The sequence below is a fragment of the Bos indicus x Bos taurus genome, chromosome 1 (genome assembly GCF_003369695.1).
Source record: "Bos indicus x Bos taurus breed Angus x Brahman F1 hybrid chromosome 1, Bos_hybrid_MaternalHap_v2.0, whole genome shotgun sequence".
In the NCBI taxonomy this organism is placed as follows: domain Eukaryota; kingdom Metazoa; phylum Chordata; class Mammalia; order Artiodactyla; family Bovidae; genus Bos; species Bos indicus x Bos taurus.
The window spans coordinates 22,618,726-22,637,058 of NC_040076.1; the positions used below are offsets into that span (position 1 = coordinate 22,618,726).

General features: G+C 37.2%; 1 protein-coding gene across 3 annotated transcripts in view; it reads right to left on the bottom strand.

The window, feature by feature from the left end:
- LOC113896243 (multidrug resistance-associated protein 1-like) overlaps window positions 1-18,333 on the bottom strand; it is a 100,263-nt gene that overhangs the window by 20,541 nt on the left and 61,389 nt on the right. For all 3 annotated transcript variants that reach the window (XM_027548571.1, XM_027548614.1, XM_027548515.1), the window contains 3 exons: window positions 14,467-14,542; window positions 5,400-5,460; window positions 4,681-4,900 (listed from right to left, as the gene is read on the bottom strand). In XM_027548571.1, the coding sequence (XP_027404372.1) occupies window positions 4,681-4,900; window positions 5,400-5,460; window positions 14,467-14,542 (357 nt within the window). The remainder of the gene's footprint in view (window positions 1-4,680; window positions 4,901-5,399; window positions 5,461-14,466; window positions 14,543-18,333) is intronic.

Consider the following 18,333-nt stretch of genomic DNA (forward strand, 5'->3'; position numbering starts at 1 on the left):
TGTTGATCTCTGCTACATAAAATTGTTAATAAAAGTGTGTTGGCAACATGATTCTTGTAGGTATAATGTGTAAAACAAAGCAAAACAAAAATAGTTGACCCTGACCACTTCAAATTATTTTAGCTAGTTCTATTTTAAATAATATCACACACGACTGTTTAATAATGTCTTACTCTTAAATATTTATTATTATTTTCCTACCTCAGTCCCCCTTACTTTCTTCTAGCCCTTCTAAAAATAGGTTGTTGCCCATTTTTCCCTCAAATATTCAGTGTTTACATTACTACTAAACATAATATTCATGAAGTTCACTACATTTACAATGCTTGTACCACTATTTTTCTATGCCATAAGAACTCATCTATTGCCAAACAATTCAGTAGTCAGAAAAATTCTTTTGAATATATTTGAACTCTTCAGATATTCTATTATTTCTTTTATCCTCTTTTGCCCCCTCCTCTTGCAACACAAACTACTATCTTGGAACCCCTTGTATTTCTGCTCTAAACTGGAACATTTGTGGGGACAGACTTCAATTTTCTTCAATTACAGAAAATGTTGTTAAATATTATATAGTTGATAATTTCTATCTGCATTTACTGAAAGTCTTACTATAGGGACGGTGAGCATCCTGGATTGTTACTGTAATTTTTCCTTATTTATCATTTGCCATCTGTTTCTGGTGTTGTACATCTGGGACTCTCTCCTCCAATTTATCTCTTCAAACTTGTACAATCTCTTTAAATTTTTTTAAGAACTTTCTTGCTCTTAGACTGACCTTATTTCAGCACATTCTGCACTTGCTTTGCTTCTGACATTTGAATATCTAAAGATACTAATTAGATATTTTAAGCTTCTCTTATATACCAAGTATGAGTATTTTACTTCTTGGTTCCACTGTTCTGTTTGTTAGCTCTTATTTATACTGTTCACTTAATTAAAACGCATGACCATCCATCATGACCAATTTAAACATGCGAGATAAAGATATGGTTAATCAAGAGGTACTTGGTGTGCCCTTCTTCTGCCAGTGTATACATTAATTTCCCCCAACATTTCTCTCCTCTGAATGGAAGTTCCACGTAAGTGGGTGTGACCCTGCAAGTCTTATATGGTGATTTATATGCAGGCTGGAACTTCTTCAAAAGCCACACAAGGAGGCCATCTTTAATATATGTCACACACACTAGTAACCTTCATTCTCTTTTTAAGCATCAGCTCCTAGTTTTCATTGTATTATTACTGTGCCAGTTGGTATATAATAATACATAGCTAGTGCTGGGGATGGGGCTGAGCTTGTAGGAGAGGCTGACAGGCCAGGACAAAACTCTAGTGAGCCACTTTGATTAATTCTGTGCTACTTAATCTTACTCCCTGTACTTGTGTTTCTCCAGTGGATAGACTGGACCACTTACTATGCTTTTACAGCTTCATCTAGTATTTGTTACAGGTTCTTCTACCCTTGATTATCACTATAATCACTTATGCAGAAATTCATCACTGTGAAATTCCCTGAACCCTTTACTTTTGGATTTGTTCACTGTCATTTCAGTGGAATTTTGTGAGGTAAGTAAAGTAAATGATCCACTCATTCATCTCAAACAGGGAGTAGAAGTGTACTCCTTAAACACCACACGTTGAAAATAAGGTGTCTATATTTTACACACTGGGTTGGAAAAGGAAGTTTCTAACAAGGAGGCATAAAACACAACAGATTAGGGATGTCCAGAGTGTTCCAGAGATTCAGCACATAGCTGAGAACCAGAAATAAAATGTTTAGGGCTATTTCTTTTTCAGAAGATAAGGTAGGATCGTTATTATTGTTATAAAATATAGATGCAGTATTTTCTGCTTCAGTTCTCCAGTTTTGTTTGAATGTCAGCCTTCTATATTATTCATAGCAGGCCTCTGGTATTAACATGTGAAAGTGCTATTTATGCTTTAAAGCTCAAAAATTAATGTAAGCTTTTATGATATCAGTGAATACAGCCTGCTTTTGATTGGATCAGGTTCCAGAGGATGCAGCTGTGGACCACTAATACAACCAGAAATTATAGAGTTTCATTTCTTATGAAATAATTTAAAATTTATAACATAATTACATTTAATAATAAGTCAAAACTTTAAATTTTTAAATGTAAAAAATAAAAATCCAGTCATGAAAAAATCTTTTTGATTAAATTGTATATAATCTGTTACTTTCATTACAAAATACTTTTTATACCTCCTGACAGTTAGTTAAAGTAAACGAGTAAAATTTTGAATACTAAACTTGCATACCTTGCCTAGTATAGGAAAATAACAGTATTTGGTCACTTAAAATATTCTCCAAAGGATACTGAATCTCCCTTAAAACTGCAACATGAGCTCACTAGGTTGGTAAGAGTTTAACTCTCCTATATATGATGATAGACACTGGTATAGAGATGTATATGGGATATTTCTTTTGCTGCTCAGCATTCTATCGATATATCTCTAAATCTACCTTCACCTCATTGAGTTTCAAACCACAAGCCAATAAACTTGACTCACTGGTTTAGAACCAAGCACATTCTAAGTTCCTGAATCTCATTTTAGTTATTAACATAAAAACTCTTTCCCCAATGAGTGTAACAGAATGACAAAACAAGCATAAATTTGCCTCAAAATATTTGTTTACTTTCTGATGGACATACTTATAGGTAGTACTAAGGTGGTCCAACCAGTCCATCCTAAAGGAGATCAGTCCTGGGTGTTCATTGCAAGGACTGGTGCTAAAGCTGAAACTCCCAATACTTTGGCCACCTCATGCGAAGAGTTGACTCACTGAAAAAGACCCTGATGCTGGGAGGGATTTGGGGGCAGGAGGAGAAGGGGACGACAGAAGATGAGATGGCTGGATGGCATCACTGACTCGATGGACATGGTTTTGGGTGGACTCCGGGAGTTGGTGACGGACAAGGAGGCCTGGCATGCTGAGATTCATGAAGTCGCAAAGAGTCGGACACAACTGAACGACTGAACTGAACTGATGGTGACATAATAAAAGATAAGATGGGAGAGGAGAAAACAAAGCAAGGCCTTGAGTCACATACTTTTAAATGTTATCCTCATTTTCTGTTACCATAAGTATGTATTCTTTCTGTTTTCCCTTATGCACATCCTTAGATGTGCAAGGGAAGCAAGACTTCCATGTAGCTGATTTGTTTTCTTATTTAACTTTATCACTCTCCTTCACGTTATCTTTTCTCCTTATAAATACACAAAGATTGTCTCTAATTTAAAAGACCTTTCCTTTAATGGTTCTGTACTTTTGAGTACTGTACTTTTGAGAATCTTTCTTCTTACTCTTTCAAATCACTTAACTTCTTTGAAGGACAGTGTGAATCTACTTTGCTTACTGGGGGGAAAAACAACAGCAAAATATATCCACACTTCCCACTAAATGTGTTCCAAACTGAATTCATAATTTCTCTGTTCTATCACTTAAGACTCTTCCCCACTGGTTTCTTTATTTTTGTCTTCATTGTTTTCCCAATTACTCGAACTTCAAAATCTCAAGTGATGCTCTCTTCTCACCCACAACAAATTTTATATATCTTTTCACTGCAATGTCTTTCCTATCCATCCCTTTTCTGCAACCCCACTGCAGTTCTCTGACCCTGCCTCCATTCGTACTTTATTCAGCCTTATTCCATTCACTGCCCATTGGTTAGCACTGGACTAGATGCTTTGGGTGACAAGGAGATGGATCAGATATCTTTTTTACTTGGTTATTTTTATCCCTACCAATCCCAACTTCTCCCTGGTCTCTGACTTTAGTCCCTCCAATAAAAATCCATCTGTTTTTTCATCACACCAAGTTTATTCATATTCTGAAAAATAACTACAAATTCTGTCATTTCTTTCCCCCCCCAATTCTCAAAGTTTTCCACTTGCCTTTCCAACCATCATCTTTAACACATTTCCAAACTACCTTTCTACCTCCAGTTCCCCTCCTGCCCCATCAGTTACCTGAAGATAACTCAGATTGGCATCCTCAGCTATGCCTAGAGCCCCCTCAACTTTCCTATCCATCTTTATGAACATCTTTCTCTGCATCTCTCACCTTCCCTTCTCTGTGATCTCTGACAAAACTCAATCCATCTTTTCAAGTGTCGCCTCAAATGCCAACTATGCCTTGGGAATTATCTTAATCTCTCAACCAAATATAGCTTTCCCCTGCTCTAAATCCTCCCAGTGTCGTCTTTTACTATTATACAAATATTGCTTGCCATGTAGTATTAAACTTTACTTACAATGCAGTTTTTAACAGACTCACTCACTGATCTTCACATCAGTCACAAGCCTCCCACATAGGGTGACTAGCCATGTCGTCAAGACTTTGAGTCCTGAATGACTTAACAGATAAACCTCCATTTTCTCAGCTGTAAAATGGGGATAATGATACCTTTCTAAATACTTATTGCTAAGATTAAATGAGACAAATTTTTTAGTATGGGTCGTGTAGTTGACACATACAAGTTTCTGTTTATTCTCTCAAATATGGTGAATTAAAAATATATGTATTTGAATTATCAAAATACATGAATATTATGACATAGATTAAAAAAAATGCCTTATGTTTGCATCCAGATCAGTTAGGTTAGAAAAAGAAAAGAAAAGCAACTGAAAAAAAAAACAGCTAGACTTTTTTTTAACCTTGCATTAATCCCAGTAATCCATAGATGCTTAATTTCTTGCTTCTTATTTGCTTCCATTCTGTGAAATCATTCATGTGTTTTGCTTCTTTTGCCCAGGTACTAAGCCAGAGATTCTGTCCAGTTCCCACCAAATTCTGCCCCAGGCAAGTGGCCACATTCAGCCACACCCAGAGCCAGCCGAAGGCGTGAAGATACTTAAGAATGACCGAAAACTTCACCTAAAAGCAAAATTGTTTTTAAAAAATGATAAATTACTGTAATTAAAAGTCACACTAAAAGCTAGATTTAAACCTACTGTGATATATTCTAAGCTTTATGACCTTGATTCAAGTTACCAACTCCTCTAATCCTCAGATTACTCATTTATAAATTGGAATAATAATAGTAGCCACCTTATAAGTACAAGCAAAGTACATGCACAGTCCTGAGGGCTTTAAAATAAGTGCTCAAATAATGTTAGTTACTATCATTAACAAGAATATACATAGTGAAATACACACAGCTAAATATCTTTAGTAAATAAGAGTATACGCAGCTAAATACACATAGCTAAATAATTAAACATCACTCTAATGTCCGATAGCTCATTTGCTTTAATTTCTTCAAAATATTATATAGCAACTCCCTTCAAATTCATTAAAAAATAGATGGTATTTGTTAATAATACTTACATGGGAGTGGTTAGTAACAAATAACACTAGTTATTCTGGTACTCACCCCACCAACAGGAATCTTTTCTTTTCTCACTGAGAACTGTTTCCTTTGATCCAATAAGGGCCTGATAAAGCAAGACAACATCCTTTTTTTCCTTTAGATTTTTAGATCAACCAAACATTTTTTAAAAGTTATACATGCTCAATCCCTTTTTTTGGATATTCGTCTGCTTTATTAACAGCAACCTGACTTGCCTTGACAATAACTTTGTTTCTTTAATCTTCTGGAAGGGAAATTGTTTATTCTTCCATACCCCACATATTTTAGAGCCAGGGCATACTGCCTGATTTTTTCACCGTTTCTTCTAGAAAATTACCCTTCAAACTTGAGCTGAACTCCTAGATTGTTTAAGCTATTCCATCTGGCTGGACCATAATCTGTGCCTCCTCAGGTCTTTGCCTCCTGTCCTACCAGAAGACTAGCATCAAGCTAATTCACGCCACCTCAGTCTGCCACCATTCTGGGGGATGGCATAGCTGACAAGGACAACTGTATTAAACTCAATCTCTTCTCAACTTCATGACCTTCATACTTTTAGAGTCTGTCAGCTGCATGCTACATTGGCCATCAGCTTTCATGACCATAAACCATGAATCTTATTACCTGGAACTAATCCACCTTTGAAAACCCAACTCTAATTATTCCAGCCTCTGGCCATAATGTAACCTCTTCTATTTCTAAATCGTACATTCAGTTAGTCTCACTATATTTGGTTCTTATTCTATCGAGACTCTCAGTTTAAAAATGCAACTTTCTATCATCCATGCTCCCTAGGATGATCAATGATCCTGGTTTACCTGGGATCTTCCTGGTTTTAGAATCAATGGTCCCACGTTCAGGAAAACTCTCAGGACTAAGCACATCTTTGTCCTGTCTTGAATCTTTTCATTATTCAGCCTGTACTCCATGATTACATTTCGCCCAAATGGTGGTGATATTCTAAACTTTAATAGTTTTCCTTTTCCTCCTATTAAGCTTCAACATTAGAACTCACAAGTCAGTCCTGATCATACTTGCTCCCTATCTGTGGAGTGCTACTTCAAAAGATCATAAAGCCCTGCAAACTGGCTCCACCATAAATTAGTATCTTCCTTCCATGTGGGTTTTCATAGTGCCTAGAAATTCTTGCATCTCTCAGAAGGGGCCTTGACATCCTATCTGATGGAGAAAGTCAACACAGACAGGGAAGTCAGTTGCCACACTTCCACATTCCTGCATCTCCACTCTGCCTTTTCTGACTCTCTCCTATAAAAAGCAAAGATAGTTCTCTCCTCAGATCCAAGGATAACCTTATGATCCGAATCACATTCTGCCCATTGCCTCAAAATACATTTATTAACTATAATTGTTTCCATACTTTCCTGCTGATGAGTCATTTAACAGTGCTTGATAAAAATGCAGATTGTAAGATTCCCGTCTGGAAACCTATCTTTAAAGGAATGATGCAAGGGATCATTTTATCGTAAGGCAAATTTTAAGATCCTCAATTGTTCTCTCTTTTTTAATCTTCATCTTCCTTTCAAGCATCTCTTTCCCATCAGCCCACAGAGAACTACACATTTTTCTCATCTTATAATTAATACCATCACCACAAAAATGATTTCACCCTCATTCCGGTGTTCAGTTATCCTCTTACTTCCTGCCTTCCTTCTGTAGCCAAATATTTTTCTGCCAAACCACCTTTTTTCTCTCCTTGAACTTTCCAACACCTGGCTGAAAGGGTTTCCAACAGTGGGGCCTTGATAAAGAAAGTACAATACTTACTACTGTATTCTTGGGATACTTTGAAGATTATCTCACCTAAACTCTTCATAGAAATTAACATCATTGATCATCCCCTTGTTTAAGACATGTTTCCTTTTACTTCCTTACCATCATACCTTTGTGTTTTCTTCCACCTGTCTGGGTTTCCATTAGTTTCTTTGTCTTCTTTTAACATGTATATTTCATGACACTCAGCTCTAGTCATTATTCCTTTCGTATGCTCCTTTTCTGAGCAATCTCCTCCACCCTCAGTTTCAACAAACTTCTTCTCTGTTGGTGACTCTCAAATGGATTTCTCAAGTCCAAACCTCTTTTCTGAGCTCCAGATACACACAGTAAAAAGCCTACTTGCCATCTGCTTCATCTCTACTTGTTTATCTCAATCACCCTGCACTGAACCAGTTATTTCTTACCTCTTCTAAAGCTTACTCTGGCCAAAACACTTCCTCTGTCTCAATCTTGACACATTTCCAACCATCACCATGGAGCTGTCAACTCTTCTGGAATTGTATTGCTGAAGAAATATTTGGAAAATACCGAATAGCACAAAGAAGAACAAGGACAAAGGAGGAGAGAGAAGAAAGAAAACAGAGGAGGAATAGAAGCTGAAGAAAAATACTCATAATGCTAATATTCCAGAGATATCTGGTGCTAAGGTGTTTGTGAGTACTGCTAGAGTCTTTATATGTGTGGTGTGTGTGTATGAGTCTCTCAGTCATGTCCAACTCTTTGTGACCCCATGGACTGTAGCCTGCCAGGCTCCTCTGTCCATGAGGTTCTCCAGAAAAGAACACTGGAGTGGGTTTCTATTTCCTTCTCCAATATGTGTGGTGTCATAATTCAAATGTTGCTCCATAACCAGTCTTACTTTTTTTTTTTAATGTACACATGGTCTTTGCAACTCAATATAAAATGCAGAGACATTTGTACAAAGGTACAGACCTTTGCCAACAAAGGTCTGTACAGTCAAAGCTATGGTTTTTCCAGTAGTCATGTATGAATGTGAAAGTTGGACCATAAAGAAGGCTGAGGGCCAAAATATTGATGTTTTTGAACTGTGGTATTGGAGAAGACTCTTGAGAGTCCTTTGGACAGCAAGAAGATCAAACCAGTCAATCCTAAAGGAAATCAACCCTGAATATTCATTGGAAGCACTGATGCTGAAGCTGAAGCTCCCATACTTTGGCCACCTATGTGAAGAGCTGACTCATTAGAAAAGACCTGGATGCTGGGAAAGATTGAAGGCAGGAGTAGAAGGGGATGACAGAGGATGAGATGATTGGATGGCATCACCGACTCAGTGGAAATGAGTTTAATCAAGTTCTGGGAGATGGTGAAGGACAGGGAAGCCTGGCATGCTATAGTCCATGGCGTTGCAAAAAGTTGGACACGAGTGAGTGACTGAACAACAACAAATATAATCAACCTCAAATATCATTCTATAATAACATTTTATTCTGTCATATGGCAACATAAGATTTTATCTTTTTACTAAATTAAGACTTGTTCAACAAAATCAAAAGTTATGCCTGTTGCAGATTTTTCCTACTTTATTATTGTTACAATGCTCATTCTGTTTATACATCTCTCATGGTCCCTTGTAGGGACATAGGAACTTGAGACACGCTAAATTTTAAGTCATTTGATATATGAAATATCAAACTGACCTCTAGAAATTCTTAGCTGAGGTACATGCATGCCCCCATTTCTCCATGCTTCCCATTCTGTTTATCAGAATAAGAAATGGCTATTTGATCAGTTCAGTAGTTGTTCCCTGCCCATCTTTGGCATTTCTGTCAGGAAACATTCTGTGGGAGGTCTTGGTACATGCCCTTTGCCGGATCAGTTTCACCATCAAAAAAAAAGATACACTATTTAACAGACACTTTCATTGGAATAGCTCCTGGTATATGATTTGGGTTAATTACTGTCATCATCCTTCAAGCCCTTGGCATGGCTTCTGTTTGGATAAGCAAATTTAGCATTGGTGTCAAGCCAAAAAATTAATTCTTAATGTAGTGGGATATAAACTGCTATGAAACCCAACTGTTAAAAGGGAATTAAAGCATCCTAATTAGACATAACTAACAAAGACCAATAATTTAATGAACACTACACAAAAAGTTTCAGTTTTTCCAAACTACAATGTTAATTATTCTTTTTCCACAAAAATACTGCATGTGATCCTGGGCATTTTGTTGTGAATAACAGGTTTTATTTGAATTTTAAAAGAGCAAATTATTTTGTGCTGGTAGAGAAGTTTTAAAAATGAGTCTTGTTCTGTCCTTCAGAAACCCTTGGGAAAGTTGGCACGATACCTGTCTGCATATTTTTGTATAAAATATATAAAATTAACATACTGAAACCATTATCCCTGATCTGATCATACAGTTGTAAAGTATGGAGTATGTATGGGAGGATTAAAGTGATTAATAGAGCCTGACATGAAAGCCAGAAGGGGGCAGTCTAGATGCTAAAATGGCATTTTCAGTTTATTTTATTCAAGGAAGATAGAAATAAGGATTTTAAGGAAATAAAATAATTAATATATACCATACAAAATTAAACCACAAAATGAAGAATAAAATGTTGAAACAGTTCCAATTATTTTAGTCCCTATTTGAAAACAAAACTAACACTAGTAAAGTAATGCTCAAGATTCTCCAAGCCAGGCTTCAGCAATATGTGAACCGTGAACTTCCTGATGTTCAAGCTGGTTTTAGAAAAGGCAGAGGAACCAGAGATCAAATTGCCAACATCCGCTGGATCATGGAAAAAGCAAGAGAGTTCCAGAAAAACATCTATTTCTGCTTTAATGACTATGCCAAAGCCTTTGACTGTGTGGATCACAATAAACTGTGGAAAATTCTTCAAGAGATGGGAATACAAGACCACCTGACCTGCCTCTTGAGAAATTTGTATGCAGGTCAGGAAGCAACAGTTAGAACTGGACATGGAACAACAGACTGGTTCCAGATAGGAAAAGGAGTATGTCAAGGCTGTATCGGAGAAGGCAATGGCTCCCCACTCCAGGACTCTTGCCTGGTGGGCTTGCCTGGAGGAGCCTGGTGGGCTGCAGTCCATGAGGTAGCTAAGAGTCGGACACGACTGAGCGACTTCACTTTGACTTTTCACTTTCATGCATTGGAGAAAGAAATGGCACCCCACTCCAGTATTCTTGCCTGGAGAATCCCAGGGATGGCGGAGCCTGGCGGGCTGCCTTCTATGGGGTCGCACAGAATCGGACACGACTGACGTGACTTAGCAGCAGCAGCAGCAAGGCTGTATATTGTCACCCTGTTTATTTAACTTATATGCAGAGTACATCATGAGAAACGTTGGACTGGAAGAAACACAAGCTGGAATCAAGATTGCCAGGAGAAATATCAATCACCTCAGATATGCAGATGACACCACCCTTATGGCAGAAAGTGAAGAAGAACTAAAAAGCCTCTTGATGAAAGTGAAAGTGGAGAGTGAAAAAGTTGGCTTAAAACTCAACATTCAGAAAACGAAGATCATGGCATCCAGTCCCATCACTTCATGGGAAATAGATGGGGAAACAGTGGAAACAGTGTCAGACTTTATTTTTCTGGGCTCCAAAATCACTGCAGATGGTGATTGCAGCCATGAAATTAAAAGACGCTTACTCCTTGACAGGAAAGTTACGATCAACCTAGATAGCATATTCAAAAGCAGAGACATTACTTTGCCAACAAAGGTCTGTCTAGTCAAGGCTATGGTTTTTCCTGTGGTCATATATGGATGTGAGAGTTGGACTGTGAAGAAGGCTGAGCGCTGAAGAATTGATGCTTTTGAACTGTGGTGTTGGAGAAAACTCTTGAGAGTCCCTTGGACTGCAAGGAGATACAACGAGTCCATTCTGAAGGAGATCAGCCTGGGATTTCTTTGGAAGGAATGATGCTAAAGCTTAAACTCCAGTACTTTGGCCACCTCATGCGAAGAGTTGACTCAATAGAAAAGACTCTGCTGCTGGGAGGGATTGGTGGCAGGAGGAGAAGGGATCAACAGAGGATGAGATGGCTGGATGGCATCACTGACTCGATGGACGTGAATCTGGGTGAACTCCGGGAGTTGGTGATGAACAGGGAGGCCTGGCGTGCTGCGATTCATGGGGTCGCAAAGAGTCGGACATGACTGAGCAACTGATCTGATCTGATCTGAAGTAATTCTAATTCTTAAATTTCAAAGGGAGAGACTCTCAAACATTATTTGGTCCATATTCTTTTCCACCTTTTCTCTTGATGGGTAGTCAGTTTTCCTGAGAATCCTTCCACAAGGAAGATTCATTGTTCTATCTCAGTATATCCCCCTGTAGAGAGTATGTGTTGTCGCGATTACTTCCTTGTATCTTCCAATCTCTAGTCTATCTTAATTCTGCACAAATTGGAAAAAATTGAGTATGTTTAAGAAATACAAGTTAGGTTGAAAGTCAGGAAAATTTTCTCCATATAATGTTGTCTTACCAAAAAGTAAAGCAGATTAAAAAAACAAAAGCTAGACTAGTGATCATATAGAAAGTCATAAAGTAGGAAATACATGGACGTATGTAAAGAAATGCACATATTTTGGAGAAATGAAAATAAGTCTCTGATTTTTCATAGACAACATAAAAATGGTATGGAGGATTCAGGGACCTCCAATAACACTTTGATCACTTTTAATTACTTTTAGTAATTAAAAAGTAAGTTTGAGGCCAGACTGTGTTGACATGAATGTACCATAGTAGAATGAGGTAATCTTTTTGATGTGATCTTTACTGAAGAAGTAACTTTCGGCAAGCTGGTTTCTGTTTGAGCCTCCATAACTTGATAAATGTTTAGAAACCAGATCTGTAAACAAACCTCCATAAGGACTAGGGTTCTTTTTTTAAGGAAAAATTTTGCAAAAGTGGTCCACCCGAAACTTTGAGAGGTTCCATTTAGATATAACTAAAGATGACTTTTAAACAAGGAAAACTATTTATTATAAAGGAGAGGGTATGGTTATGTTTACAACAATAATTATTACTTTTTCACTTTTAAGCTTTAAAGCAAGCTACTCATTGAGTGTATGGTCAGACTATATACAAATGAAAACTATGATTCAGAGATGTGTACAAATGCCACAGCACACAAATTTCAAAGTCTGCTTCAGTGTTTCTGCTTCAGTGGATTTGCTTTTCTTGTATACCCTTAAAAATTGCACTCATATAAATGAAACACTGTTATAATGGTAAGAAAAAATAAAATGATAGTTTAAAGTTCCCTGGGTGTTCTTTCAGTCTCTAGTTATTTATTCATCCATTAACAATGCTTATTGAACACTAGGTTACAAGCTATTGAGTGTTTAGTTGAAATGTGTTATTTAGATGGCAGTAACAGAGAACAAAAAGACAAAAATTCCTGCTCTTATAAAGCTTAAAACCTAGAGGTAAGAGAAAGACAAAATACAAGCCAATACATTTTCTACTATGCAGGTAATTAATAAAAATTATGGGGAGAAAAGCACAGAAGGGATATTGTGATATAAAATAGGGTGGTTGAACAAGTCTTCATTGATGAGGTGACACTTGAGGAAAGACTTGCAGAAGTTGGGAGAACATAAGCCATATGGATATCTGGGAGAAAAATGCCCTAACTAGCGGGATCCCAGGGAAGGAGCATGTCTGATTGCCCAGGAATAGCAGAGTCAGGGCTGCTGGAATAGAATAGTGAAATGAGCTTTAGGAGGTTCTGAGATTAAAAAGATAAACAGGTTCAGGTCCTCCAAGGCTTTAAGCATATGTGCGTGCTAAACTGCTTCAGTTGTGTCTGACTCTTCGTGACCCCGTGGACTGTAGCTTGCCAAGCTCCTCTGTCTGTGGGATTCTCCAGGCAAGAATACTGGCGTGGGTTGCCATGCTCTCCTCCAGGGGATCTTTCTGACCCAGGAGGGAACCCACATCTCTTAATCTACCTGCATTGGCAGGTGGCTTATTTACCACTAGCACCACCTGGGAAGCCCTTAACAGGCCCTTGTAAAGACTTGGGATTTCACTCTGAGATGTGAACCTTTGGAGATTTGGGACATAAGACTGATATGATCTGACTCATATCTGTGAAACAAACAACTTGATGTATGTTGTGAACAGACAGTACAGGGACAGGCTGTTGGCAGGAAGACTCATAAGAAGACAATTTTGTGATTTGGACAAAGGGCAGCTGTGAAATTGATGAGTAGTGTTTGAATTCTGGGTTATTTGATATATTTTGAAGATAGAGCCAATGGGGATTTGATGATGAATTGGATGTGGAAAAAGAGAGAGGTCAAGGGTGATTGCAAGATATTTTTATCTAAGTAACTGGAAGAACAGTGTTGCCATGAGCTGAGATTAGATGTCAAAGAGGAGGGTCCACCTCTGGGGTTCAGAGGACAAGTTGGGCTGGAGATATAAACTTGGAGTAAAGGTAACTAAAGTCAAGAGACTGGATGACAATACCTAGCCAAAAAAAAAAAAAAGAAGCAGTCCAAGATCTTTAGGATCAAAGAGGAATAATTTAGTTTACCTACTCATCTAAACCTGGTATACACACAAAGCTCCAATCTGCAGCATCTGTATCATACACACATTCATAGGACTATCAATCCTTTAAAATAATTCAAGGTTGAAACTACAAAATCCTGAGCTATTAGATTCTAAAGTATTCATGTCTCTGTAGTTCATTCCAGCTCTCAACATTAGCAACTTGGACACAAGGCAGCTTTCAGTAATTCTAGCTGCTTATTTTTAAATGACTCATTACTATTATTTCTTTCTTTCTTTCAATCTCCTCTTTGCAACTGTTGGGGGTAGATTAGGTTAATTTTCTTTAATCACTGTTCATTTTAGTTACTTATAAAAAGGAAAAATAAGTATAATATAACAATTCAGAGTCAGAGTTTTATTATTTTTTTGTCTCTTTCACTTTCTCATATTCTTTCCTCTCTCCTTCCGTCTCTCCCTTCCTTCCTCTCGTTTTTCTAAATAGATTCATTTGGGGGATATGTTTAGCACTTACACACACAAATCAGAGTAGATTTCTTCTGGTAGAATTTGACTAGAAATTACTAAGACTTACTATGTTTCCCAAACTAAGTCACATACACCTCACTTAAAAACTTCGACACAACCATATAACTTATAGTTCAAAATTTGGAAACCACTAAGTACATTTTATATCCATCATAACATATAGATCCTTTTTTATGGGATACATTTTAAATGCTAAAAATGTAATTAATTAGTCTGTAATCCCCAAGAGTCGAGTATCGTCCTAATACTCACCTATCATTTTGCACCAGGATTTGGTCTTTCAGTACAGTTCTGGAGTTGATTACACTGACTTGCTTTAAAGCATGAGCTGGGAAGAAGATGGTGAGTGCTTTTATATCCATAAAGGCAACCAATGCACAAAATAGAAATATCATGAAAGATTATACAAATCATTCTTTGTGTTTTGGATTCGCAGGTATACTGGGAGCCCTTCCATTTCCCCCAGTATTTCCCCCTCATCTAAAATGTCCTGTAATGTCTTGATAAAACTAAAATTCTATAATGAAAAAGCCTACAGAAAATTCTTTTTTAGACATTAGAGAGAGTGCTAAGTTGTTTTGGATCTTCCACAGAAGGGTTTAATATTTGCCAAAGTGGAATGATTTTCTTTATTTAAAAGAAACATGGAATATCATCAAGTCTTATTATTGTAAAATGCTATTATGGTGAAAATTGTTAAGAAAATACAATGTAAATTCCCCAAATCTCTGTCTTGTTCTTACTAATTTCAATATTAACAACAGCTTCCTATCTGTCAGCAATATTCTAAATGTTTTACATATTTTAACTCTAATGTTTCAAAATAACCATGAGGAAGATCCTACACTATCCTTATTTTACAGATAAAAAGTACAGAGAAAGCAGGTTACACAAATCAAAGCAGGTTACACAAATCAAAGCCACACATCTAGAACTACAAGAATAAGGTTCAAGTTGTGTGTGTATGAACGTGCACTCAATCGTGTCCAACTCTTTGACACTCAATGGGCTGTAGCTTGCCAGGCTCCTCTGTCCATGGGATTTCCCAGGCAGTAATACTGGAGGGAGTTGCCCCTTCCTTCTCTAGAGGATAATCCTAACCCAGGTATCTGTCCCTTGTCTCTTGCATCTCCTAAACTCCAGGCAGGTTTTTTATGAGCTGAGCCACTGAAGAAGCCCTGAGGTTCAAACTTCTGTTAGTGAATTCCATGGGAAACATCTCAGAGTTCGGCAGATTTTTGTCTTTTTTTTCACAGTATAATACTTGAATTTCAGACTTCTTATTTTTAAAAGGAAGGAATTGGAGATTTCTGAGCTCTCTACATGCGTTCTATGCTTTTTGTTTCTAGAAGTAAACATTTGGCCCTTAAAGGAAGCATCTGATTTGCATCAAGTGTCTCTGTGAAACACAGGATTCCATGTCTCACAGAATGAAAATTTGGGGATATTGTAGCCTCTTCTGCCTAGGGCACATTTTCATCTTCATAGCTGATAATGATAAACATTTACATTTATGTATTTACAATTTACAGAATATGTTCACATACATTGTACAATTTGAGCATCAGAATGACCTGATAAGATAAAGAGAATAAAATAGGTAAGCTTATCCATATTTTTCAGGGAAAAGTAAAATTCAGGACAAGTGACTTGCCTAAAGCCCAAAGTTGTCAAAGAGACAAAGAGGGAGGGGGAGAGAGAGAGAGAGAGAGAGAGAGAGAGAGAGAGAGAGAAAGATTGACACACTCCTTCCTGTCTTTCATTCTAAGTCAGTGGGCTTGTTCCTACAAATTTGATATAATGTATAAGAGCTTGATTGGCCTCTGGCATGAAACAGAGGCAGCGAAGGATTTAAATTCTGCAATTTATCACCTGTCTTAACTTGTGGAAGATACATATTATTTTTGTAAAATCAGGACCATGCAGCCTCAGGAGGTTTTGGGAGAGATTTAAGCAAAACATTTGTGAATATACTGACAAAATTAATACCCAAGATATCCTAGCTATCATAAGTATTATTAGTATGGATAAGAGCCTAAACTTCTAAATATAAATATGTAAATTCACCTTTGTATTTCACATCTTTTTTGATAAAGTCTTCTCTAACTCTTGATTGATTCTGTTTTATAATATTCCCATGAGGTGATGCTTGTAGATTTTTCAGAGCTGGATGGATTTTTAGAGATCTGATGTATCCAAGCCAAATAATAATATAAATTCTACTTGAAAGAAAGTGAAAGTCGCTCAGTTGTGTCCAACTCTTTGTGACCCCATGGACTATACAGTCTATGGAATTCTCCAGGCCAGAATACTGGAGTGGGTAGCCTTTCCCTTCTCTAGGGGATCTTCCCAACCCAGGGATTGAACCCAGGTCTCCCACATTGCAGGCAGTTTCTTTACCAGCTGATTCACAAGGGAAGTCCAAGAATATTGGAGTGGGTAGCCTATCCCTTCTCCAGTGGATCTTCTTGACTCAGGATTGAACTGGGGTCTCCTGCATTGCAGGCAGATTCTTCCACCAGCTGAGCTATGAGGGAAGCCCATAGATTCTACTTATCTGTCATCAGCTCTGGTAGTGAGAGGGTGAATGATAGGAAAAGAAGAACAAGTGTGTGAGTCATCAGCAGGGAGGAAAGGCAGAGCAGAGACATAGTACAGGACTGGACACAGCTGGCCCAAGTCCAAGGGAAATAACTGCAGGAATGTGACACTAACTGTAACTAGATTTGAAGTTGTTTGGTGGGATGTTTTATTATCAATTTTATATCAGTTAATCTATTTTTTGCCCTGTTCTGTGTAATCAGTAATAAAATGACAATATATATGGCTGACCTTTTACATATATCTATCTAGCATTATCATGAGTAATATTTTGCCTGCTTTTTAAAAGCTTTCATATATTTTTTACTCAGCATCCAAAAAATCAAAATCCCAGAAATATTCACTTTAGAAAACATATTCTATTGCCAGTATAAAAATGATCTCTACTCACCACCTTTCTGAATTGTAACAGAGAAGACACGATACTGAAGTAATTAGAAAACAGTTCCATTTACATTTTTCTAATTATGGCATATTTCTGATGGTGAAATTGTAACATCTATTAATGTCAGCCCAGCTTCAAGAAAATTTTCCACTTGTTACCGCAGAGGACTGGTGTACTTAAGTTTTATCAGTGCTGGGAAGGAATGATGTTTTTTTCCAAAACTGGAGACTTAAACAAGAGCCACAGCTTTCAAAAGTGTGTTCCATATTTTATGGTAAATTAAATATTGAACTTAAAACTTACATATTACCTGCTTTTAAAGCTATATTTCCCAAGGTAATGTAACTTATATTTCATGTGATCTTTAAAATAAATAGCAATACTGGCTCATAGCAATAAATAGCAATACTGGCTCATTACAAATCATTCCATTAACTCTGAAGAGACATACTTTTGGTAGAAGCAATGGAGGCAGATTCATCTGTTTAACAGTTATGGCGTGCCTAGCATGAGGCTACCTAAGTGCTAGGGACAGAGACAGTGACAGACTGCATCCTCATTCTAGCCCCTGACCAAGTAGGCAAGGGCTCATTTCCAAAATTGCTAGCCCTTAAGAAAAGATAAGGTGCCTCTCTTACTAAGAATGACCACAGCCATCTGATGATGCATCAGATATTTCTGAATGCATCTACATGTAGAACATTTCAATTTGAGAAAGGAGTGTAAACAAGGAATAAAAAAAAGTAGTGCATACCTAATGTATTAGCATAGAAAAAAACATCAGCAAAATGGCTTTTTTTTTTAATTTCATGACAATCAAATACTAAATTGCACTGATCCTATTATGAACTGGTTTCATATCTTTCTGACGTTTACATCCAGGTAAAATGTAAAGTGAATTAATAGATAACAGTTCATGCAGAAAATACTAAGACATAACTCTATGTTTCTTTTTAGCCTGGAATTTTGAAATAGTCCACTGATTTTATAGTCATTTCTCAGTGGTGTTCCAGAAAGGGATAGCACAAGGATCCCGATGGTGGTCTATATGAGAAACCATCCATAGCTGGGAAGAGAGATGATGGCACATCCAGTTTTCAGAGTGAGAGAATGATCGATCTCTAGAATTAAAC